The 10129-nt window shown below is 42.9% G+C and overlaps 1 protein-coding gene across 1 annotated transcript in view; it reads left to right on the top strand.

Moving 5' to 3' along the window:
- The first annotated feature begins 57 nt into the window (after positions 1-57).
- Positions 58-10129, top strand: part of TTC7A (tetratricopeptide repeat domain 7A) — a 160447-nt gene continuing 150375 nt past the window's right edge. Inside the window, exons 1-2 of the mRNA XM_055377834.2 lie at positions 58-520; positions 1116-1209. Coding sequence (XP_055233809.1) covers positions 1128-1209 — 82 coding nt within the window. The 5' untranslated portion in view covers positions 58-520; positions 1116-1127. The remainder of the gene's footprint in view (positions 521-1115; positions 1210-10129) is intronic.

The raw sequence follows: 10129 nt of genomic DNA, 5'->3' as shown, positions 1-10129 counted from the left end.
ACGCCGGAAGCCCTCAGGAACGTAGTTCCACGTGCGACGTAGGATGGCGGATCCGGATGGGGCGGACCCCAAAGCTGGCTCCCAACTCTGCTCCCCCCACACCTATGCAGGGCTCTTGGTTCAGGTCTCTTGGTTCGTCCTGCTGCAAGTTGGGAAGAAAGATAATAGGAATGCTAATTCCTTCTTGATGAAACGACCACAACACGCTGGAGCCGGCCTTGGACCCTACGTTTCAAGATTGGCCTGCTTCCAGCGTCTGCCAGCTCCACTGCACAAGCTGCGGCAGCCGCTGTCCCCGTTCGCTTCCACGGGAGTCCCAGCAAGACTATGCGACCCAGTTCAAATACCATCTTCCATGTACCGTTCGTGAAATCAGCAGCTTTTGTCATTCAAGAGAGGACAGATTACTTAAAAACAGACTCATGAACAAATAGGGAAACGAATACATCATCCCTGTATCGAATTCATCCCTGTATAATCCTGCCCTTACACCTGTGCTCCTATACAAGATTAACATTCAGTGAGTATCTATTGACCTGATGGATAAATGAGTGTAGGACGGTCGTTTTGTTTTTGTTTTGTTTTGAGACGGAGTCTCGCTCTGTCCCAGGCTGGAGTGCAGTGGCGGGATCTCGGCTCACTGCAACCTCCGCCTCCCAGGTTCAAGCTCTTCTCCTACCTCAGCCTCCCGAGTAGCTGGGATTACAGGCGCGTGCCACCGTGCCCGGCTAATTTTTGTATTTTTAGTAGAGACGGGGTTTCACCGTGTTGGCCAGACTGGTCTCTAACTGCTGACCTCTTGATCCTCCCGCCGCAGCCTCTCAAAGTGCTGGGATTACAGGCGTGAGCCACCACGCCCGGCAGGACGGTCGTTTTTTTTAAAGCCCTTCTCCCATTTCTGTCCATAAAGGTACATAATCGTTTTTCAAATGAGCCTGGGTCCGGACAGGAAAGACAAAGAAAGTGGCTAAGTAGTTAGATGCCTTGAAAGTTGGCTAACGCCACTGCCATTGACGGTCTCATTCCTTTTCCCACCTTCATCTGAGATTGAAATCTGCCACCCCTGTCCCAGAGAAAAATCCCATAATCCCTAATTTTTTTTTCTTTTTTTAAAGAAAAGAGTCTCCATGTTGCCCAGCTCGTCTCGAACTCCTGGGTTCAAGCAATCCTCCCACCACCTCCGCCTCCCAAAGAGCTGGGATTACAGGGGTGAGCCACCGCGCCGGGACAAAGAATCCCTAAGTTTTGAGGAAACCCTATTAATTCAAGACCCATTCTTCTTTCCTTACTCTGAACTTTGGATTATTTTGATCTAGTTCCTCCTTCTACCCTGCATCTGCCATTCATCCATCTCTTCATCCATTCATCCACCCCTCCCTTTGTTCATTTATTCATTCAATAACATTTCTTGAATATCTTCTATGTACTAGGCACTCTACTAGGAGCTACTAGAGATACAAATAAGACAAATGAAGTATCAAGAAGCTGGTGTCTGGTAGATGGATACAGTGTCCTCATTCTAGCCAGTGCTTTCATTTTTTTCCTATGGATGTTATCCTGTGTTATGTCTCTCTTGAATCGACAGTCACTCCCTCTCTACCAGATAATTCCCATCAACATATAAACTTGCTGTATTTTCTCCCCCACCATACCACTGAAACTGCAATCTCCATGCAAATCTAGTGGTCTCTTTGATCTCTTGTTTTTATTTTACTTGCCCTCTCAACACTGTTTTATCAAAGCCAACCACTCTCACTTAGAAACACTTTCTTCTCTTGTTTTCTGACACCACACACTCTGGGTCCTTCTGCTACCTCACTCGTTATCCTTTCTTGGGCTTCTTAATTGGCTTCTCAATCTATAATTATCAAAGTGTCCAGGGTTCTGTTCTGAGTCACCTTCTCTATCCACTCTCCCTATGTGAGTTTACCTAGTCCTGTGCTTTAGATACCATTTATAAATAGATGACTCCAAAACACGTCTCTCTGACAATGACCTCTCTGTGTAATTCGTGACTCCTGTAAATAACTGCCTACTTGATGTCTCCATATGAATGTCAGACTGGCATCTCAAACTTAATGTGTCCCCCCAAAATCTTGATTTTCACCCCCAAACCTGCACCTCTCTCAGTCTTGTCCATTTTAGTAAATGTCACTGCTACTCATTCTGTTGTTCAAGCTAAAATTCTATGAGCTATTTTTGATTTATCTCATCCCTTTACCTTTAAATCCTTCAGCAAAGCCTGTTGTTGCTATCAAAATATATCCTGAGTCTTTGACTTCTTTCCACCTCCACTAAACCATTCTAGTCCAGTAGTAGATGATGCTGCTGGACTACTTGAGAGAGAGCTTCCTAACTGACCGACCTGCTTCCATTCTTGCCCCACTGTAGTCCATGAGTGAGAAGCCACCTTTGATTAAGCCATTTTATAGGTGGGTGTTCTGTAACTTGTAGCTGAACCCATTCCTAACAGGCAAATAATTTGGTACCGGAAGCAGGATGCTAAAAACAAGACACTAAAATATGGAATTGGCTAACTGGAGGTTAAGGTAGCCAGTGTTAAAAGACTGTATGTCAAACTGGAAAGTTGGTGACCCTTATAAGCAGTAGTGAAACTGTCACTTGCTGGACCTTGGATACAGGCCACATGCCAACCAAAGCTATATTTTTGGAGAAATCTCACGAGCAATATGGAACATTAGTGAGTGTTGCCTTTTTTAGTAGCTTTCATCAGACTCCTTCAAGAGAAGGGCAACTCTACATTGGAAATAACTGATTTGAAAGCAGAGATTAAAGAAAGTAACGACTAGGTAAGAGAGGATCTCTTTACCTGCCACCAAGAGTCTCATAACTTGGAACCTTGCTGAAATACCCCATTTACTTTGTGTACTCAGGTTGAAACTAGTACAAGTAGAGACAAAGAGGTGGCTTTATCAGGAGATAGGACGGCCATCCCAAGATACCAGAATGGCCTCTAGGTGGCATCTCTTTCCTCAGCTGTTTTGAATTGTCTCAAGACAATGTTTTACCTATGTAGGGGATTCCAGAGTGGATGAGAGTAGGGGTGAAAATAAGATTTCAATTTACACCTTTTAGTATTGCTTTGATGTTGTAAACTACATATTACTTATATTGAAAAATAAATAGAAAAATATTGAATGAAAACAATTTAAAGACTCCAGATAGGCTGGGTGTGGTGGCTCACGCCTGTAATCCCAGCACTTTGGGAGGCCGAGGCGGCAAATCACCTCAGGTCAGGAGTTCGAGACCAGCCTGGCCAACATGGTGAAACTCTGTCTCTACTAAAAATACAAAATTAGCTGGGTGTGGTGACGCATGCTTGTAATCCCAGATACTCGGGAGGCTGAAGCAGGAGAATTGCTTGAACCCGGGCAGCAGAGGTTGAGGTGAGCTGAGATCGCACCATTGCTCTTCAGCCTGGGCAGCAAGAGCTAAACTCTGTCTCTAAATAAATAAATAAGACTTTAGGTAAGTTATTTGTGATTACTATACATGAAATTGATCAGAAGTCTAACAAATGATTGAGGTAATCCTGTGTCCCCAAAATCTCAAGCCTGGTTAACAACAGTCTGTTGCTGTTCGGCCCTGTGGTAATCTCTGAACCCTGGAATTCCTTCTAACAGGGAGTAGGATGCAAAAGGTGTGCGTTCTGCACAAGTAGAGGAAAAAACAAGGGTGCGGCTTCCAGATTCTCCAACTGAGAACTTAATACACTGCCACCAAAGAAACTGCAGTTTCTTTTGTTTAGAGAAAAGGTCTTGCTCTGTCACCCTTGCATTGCATGAGGGTGACCTCAATGGGTTGCATGTTCTAGGTTCCCCTGTCAGCTGGGATGGGGCTTTGTATTTCTCTCTCCCTTATTCATATTTCTGATAAGGGTGAACTGTGGTGTTAAAAGCTTGGAATTTTGGCATGTGTTGTGTTGTTCTGAATTCAGATATACTATAAACTGGGGTGGTGAATATGATGGCCATCTGCATTTGATGACCTTGTTTCTTCCGTCCCTGACTTTATCAAAGCACACATCACTCCTAATGAAAAGTCTGACTGTTGATGTCTTCAAATTCATGTTGGGGGAAGGTATATATATTAATTATGTATACATTAATACATAATGTATGTATTAAGTCACATAAATTAGCATTCCTTACTATCCCTTTTGTCTCGCTCTCCTCTCTCATCATGTTGTTGTTGTTTGGAGTTTTTGACATTAGTTATTCTAGATAAACATTCTCTTCTTCAGTCTTAGCCTTTTTTTTGCGACAGAGTCTTGCTCAGTTGCCCAGGCTGGAGTACAGTGGCACGATCTTAGCTCACTGCAATCTTTGCCTCCTGGGTTCAAGCAGTTCTCCTGCCTCAGCCTCCCAAGTTGCTGGGATTACAGGCAACAACCACCACGCCCAGCTAATTTTTTGTATTTTTAGTAGAGATGGGGTTTTGCCATGTTGGCCAGGCTGGTCTCGAACTCCTGAACTCATGTGATCTGCCTGCCTCAGTCTCCCAAAGTGCTGAGATTATAGGCATGAACCACCATGCCTGGCTTTAGTCCTAGGCTTTTTTAAAAAAAAAATAGATAAATTTATCAAAAATTTTGATCACCCTGACATCCCATATCTCTTGAAATTTTTCCTGAACTTGCCTATCTACTTGAACACTTCCTTCAAAGGCATTTTCATCATGAATTTTATGTGGCAAACTTCTGAGGTCTCCCCTGCCTGAGGATATCTGTATTACTCTCACATTAAAATGAAAATGACTGTCTACAAAACTTCAGAGTTATTTTCCTTTGGTACTTAAAGAAATAAATATATAATCATAAGAAAAACTATATGATAATTTTAAAAAGGCATCTGACAAAATTTAATCCCTATTCATGATAAAAAAAAAAAAAAACTTTCAGCAAACTGAGAATAGAGGGATACTTTCTCAACCTGACAGGGCATCTGTTAAAAACCCACAGTTAATATTCTTCGAGTGGAAGACTGAATGCTTTTCCCTTAATATCAGGAACAAAGCAAGGATGTCCACCTTCAACACTATTGAAAGTGCTTTAGTATATTCATTATACTAGAGCTTTAAGCCGTTAGAGAACAAGATATAAAAGGCATGCAGACTGGGAAGAAAAAGTAAAACTATCTTTATTCACAGATAATAGGATCATGCACATAGAAAATCCTAAATAACGTAGAAAAAAGCTACTAGAGCTACTGATTTAGCACTTTCACAGGATACATTATACAATTAATGGTAGGTCTATATATGAGCAATAAGCAAGTAGAAATGGAAATGCTTAAAATACCATTATAATAGCCTCCCAGAACATGAAATACTCAGGGGCAAGTCTAATTCAGTTATTGAAAGCATACTTTGTCTTAATAGTCTAGTCATTCTGTTCTCTGAAGTTCTTGTGCTCTAGTCCTGCAATAGTGTCTACTCTTTTGTCTGTTGTCAAAGCATAACTCAAAGACAATAGTTATCTTCATGCAAATGATATGCTCACTTTAAAGAAAATAGTCATTAAACTCTATCAACAAAAAAAGGATCTGTAAGACAGAAATCCCCAACTTTTTGGCACCAGGAACCAGTTTCATGGAAGACAATTTTTCCATGGAAGACAATTTTTCCATGGAAGTGGTGGGGGGAGGGACAATGGTTTCAAAATGAAACTGTTCTACCTCAGATCATCAGGCATTAGTTAGATTCTCATAAGGAGTGTGCAACCTAGATCCCTTACATGCGCCGTTCACAGTAGGGTTTGCGTTCCTGTGAGAATCTCATGCCGCCACCACTGATCTGACACTGACAGGAGGCATAGCTCAGGCGGTAATGCTCGCTCGCCCACCCAGTGCTCACTTCCTGCTGTGCAGCTGACCCACACTAGTTGGGGGGTGAGGGCCCCTGTAAGAAATAAGGGAGATAACAATAAAAAACTAAAGACATTCTGGGAACGATAAGTTTTTGGATTTTTTTTGGTTTTATATTTGAGTGGAGGAAAGCTGATTAGCTGGCATCCAGCAAAGAGTCTAGTCTGTGAAGCGTGCCCTTGAGTAGGCTGGCTAGGGTCATCAAACAACAACTTTAGTTACTTATAGATTGTGATGACCTGGAGATTTTAACCGTGGAGTATTTGTGCCAAGCTGATACTATGATGTTGCATTAGGCCTATACCATTTCCTCCTCAGAATTTCTCAGCTCTTACTCATGGTTGATTATTTCCTTGAGCATTTTTATAATTTTTGATGACGAGTTCATTTTTAGTGGGGCTTTGTCTATGGGAGTCCTATGTGGCCTGGGCTGAGGCTATGTTTCCTCTAAGAGCTTTGATGTTTGCTTCTATCTGCCTGCTATACATTTTTAGTTATTTTTTTAACTTGTGGGTTCCTGGTTTATATAGGTAGTATTAGACTAAACTCCAGACCTGAGTGTGGGCAGAGTGTAATTATAAATGCTCAGGGAAAATTTTTTTTTCCCCAGTCAAGGGGCAAGGCCAAGATATACAGCTTTACTGTGTTTCTCTGTGCATCTCTGCAAATTTTGTTTCTGGTTCATATGTACTTCAATCCCTGAAGGTGTGAGAGGTAGAAACCACTCAGAGTTTCTCCCATTCTCTCACTCAACAACAAAAAAACACAGAAGACATCTCTACCAAAATGTGGGGAGGGGCGGGGGGGCTCTTCCCACACTGGAGCAAGCACATCAATTCTGCAGCAGACACCAGCTGGGAGGCCTCCAATTCAATTCAGTTCTGATGCCATCTACCTAGAGATAACCTCAGAAACCGCGGGTTGAGGGTTCAGTTTTACAAAACAGCCCTCTCTTTCCCACCAGTCGCAAGTCCAAGGCCCCTAAAACATCTGACCGAACAGCTTTTAGATGGATTTCCCAAGACCCCCTCTTTATTACAGTTTATTACAAAGGCTATTTTAAAGTATACAAATAAACAGCCAGATGAAGAGATGCATAGGGTGAGGTCTGGAAGGGTCCTGAGCACAGCTGCTTCTGTCCCCATGGAGTTGGAGTGCACCACCCTCCTGGCCCGTGGATGTCTTCTCATTCATCTTCCTGTCAGCCTCCATGTGTTCAGCTCTCTGGAAGCTCTCCAAGCCCTGTTATTTTGGATTTTTATGGAGGCTTTATTACATAGGCATAGTTGACCAAACCATTAGTCATTGGTGATCAACTTAACCTTCAGCCCCTCTCTCCTCCCTGGAGGTTGGAGGTGGGGCTAAGAGTCCCAACCTTCTAATCACACCTTGGTCTTTCCAGTAAAGAGCTGTCATTCTGAAGTTACCTGGGGGCTGCCAGCCATCAGTCAACCATTAGCTTACAAGAAGACATCACTGTGGAGTCTTTAAGGATTGTAGGAGTTGTATGCTAGAAAACAGGGTCAAAGACCAAATATATATTTCACAGTATCACAGAAGGTATAGGCCTTGGAGAGTCCTAGCCATATGTGAAAGTATCAGATCTGTCTCTTTACTCTTTTTAACACAAAATTTCTTCCCTTGTTGCAGTCTCCATTAAAACTCAGAATTGGCCAGGTGTGATGATTCATGCCTGTAATCCTAACATCTTGGGAGGCTGAGACAGGAGAATCGCTCAAGTCCAGGAGTTTGAGACCAGCCTGCACAACATAGGAAGACCCTGTCTCTATAGAAAAACTTTTTTTTTTTTTTTTGAGACAAAGTCTCACTCTTGTCCCCCAGGCTGGAGTGCAATGGCGCGATCTCAGCTCACTGCAACCTCCGCCTCCCAGGTTCAAGCAAATCTCTTGCCTCAGCCTCCAGAGTAGCTGGGATTACAGGCGCCTGCCACCACGCCCAGCTAATTTTCTTTGTATTTTTAGCAGAGACGGACTTTCACCATGTTGGCCAGGCTGGTCTCGAACTCCTGACCTCAGGTGATCCACCCGCCTCGGCCTCCCAAAGTGCTGGGATTACAGGTGTGAGCCACTGTGCCTGGCCTATAGAAATTTTTTTTTAAAATAGCCAGGCGTGGTGGTGTGGGCCTGTAGTCCCAGCTACCCAGGAGGCAGAGGTGAGAGGATCGCCTGGGCCCAGGAAGTCAAGGCTGCAGTGAGCTATGATCCTGCCACTGCACTCCAGTCTGGGTGACAGAATGAGATCCTGTCTCTTTAAAAACAAAACAAAACAAAAAAAAAGCCCAACTAAAGGAACCAAAAAAAAAAAAAAAATCTCAAAGTCCCTGTAAACCAGTAAAACGGTAAACCCCCCAGGGAAGCCTTAGTATCAGCTCATCAACATTCTTCCCTTCTCGCCACTAAGTTAGCTCCTTCTTAATTTTTTGAATATTGAGAATTTTCCCTACTTTATTGTGAGCTTAGCTCTCCAATTAACTGAAAGCTTGGGTTTTACATTTATGGAATATAATCATATTTGTGAAGAATTTATATTTTGTATTTGAGTATAATAATATTCTAAAGAAAAATTATAAAATATATTGAGTATGAGTGTTTTGAATAGAATATGAGAAGAAAACTTGAAGAAAATCTTGAATAAAAATATTCCATGTGATATTCATAAGAGTACCTTACTATTCATTGGATATTTTCTTTTTTTTTTTTTTCCCTGGAGATAGGGTCTTGCTCTGTCACCCTGGCCGGAGCGCAGTGGTGCGATCTCAGCACACTGCAGCCTCAACCTCCTGGGCTCAAGCCATCCTCCTGCCTCAGGCCCTGGAATAGCTGGGACTACAGGCACACTGCCACCACGCCTGGCTAATTTTTGTATTTTTTGTAGAGACAAGGTTTCACCATGTTGGCCAGGCTGGACTCGAGCTCTGGGCTCAAGCAATCTGCCTGCCTTGGCCTCCCAAAGTCCTAGGATTATGAGCATGAGCCAGCCTGCCACAGCCTTCAGTGGATATTTTCAAGAGTACTCTTAGTTTTTGGTAAATCATACATTTGGCAAATGGGGTAGCTTGGATATTGAACTAACTAATCCTTCAACAAATTGGCCTTTAGGGATATGGGCTGCTGCCATTCAGCTTTCAGTATTTTTCTATGATACGGATCTGTTCGTTGCACTGCACTTGTTTTTCAATTATTTATTTATTTATTTCAGTGATGGGGGTTGTCTCGCTATGTTCGCCAGGCTAGATTTGAACTTCTGGGTTTAAGCGATCTTCCCACCTCAGCATCCTGAGTAGCTGGGACTACCGGCATGCACCACCATACCCAGTTGTTTTTTTAACAATATGTTGAGCTGGGTGCAGTGGCTCATGCCTATAATCCCAGCACTTTGGGAGGCTAAGGTGGGCGGATCACTTGAGGTCAGGAGTTCGAGACTAACCTGGCCAACGTGGTGAAACCCCATCTCTACTAAAAATACAAAAATTAGCCGGGCGTGGTGGCGGGCGCTTGTAATCCCAGCTACTTGGGAGGCTGAGGCAGGAGAATCTATTGAATCTGGCAGGCGGAGGTTGCTGTGAGCCGAGATTACACCACTGCACTCCAGCCTGGGCAACAAAGTGTCTCAATAAATAAATAAATAAATAAATAAATAAATAAATAATATGTTGACACATGCCTGGTCAGAATAAATTAACCTGACTGTATCAACTGACTCATTTGATGTGAAAAGGCAATTCACAAACCAGTTCCTAAGCTGACTTCTCCCCTGCCACCTCCCCCAAAAAAACCCATGTTTATTTTTCATTTTTCCCTAAGCAACATTAATAATTGATTCTGGCTAGGGAAAGACCATGTTAACCCCCGTTGAAAGGGATTAAAACTCAATGGAAGATAAAAATAAAGTGACTTTTGTGGATACAACCCATACTTCCTATGTGTTCAGCATACCAGTTCCACAAGATTCCTTTCTTAAAAACCATTCTGCCTTGAGTTCTTAGATACACTACAACAGTGCCACCCAGGTGTCAGCTAAGATCTTATTTTTTGGAGGTCTGGGTATAATGGGATCAGACTTAACCTGGAAAGTTTGGGTTTGTCCGGTAATATCTGCTCATTCTCAGAGACTTACTCACTTGAGGTGCCCTTAGTCTCTTATTTCTTGTCTGTTTTGCTTCCCACCCTGCCCCCTTATCAGTGAGGATGCAGAAATCAGCATTTCTTAGCATTCCCTCCACA

This window comes from Gorilla gorilla, chromosome 12, assembly GCF_029281585.2.
Source record: "Gorilla gorilla gorilla isolate KB3781 chromosome 12, NHGRI_mGorGor1-v2.1_pri, whole genome shotgun sequence".
NCBI lineage: Eukaryota > Metazoa > Chordata > Mammalia > Primates > Hominidae > Gorilla > Gorilla gorilla.
Note: the sequence above shows the minus strand (reverse complement) of the source record. Positions and strands in the feature narration are given on the sequence as shown.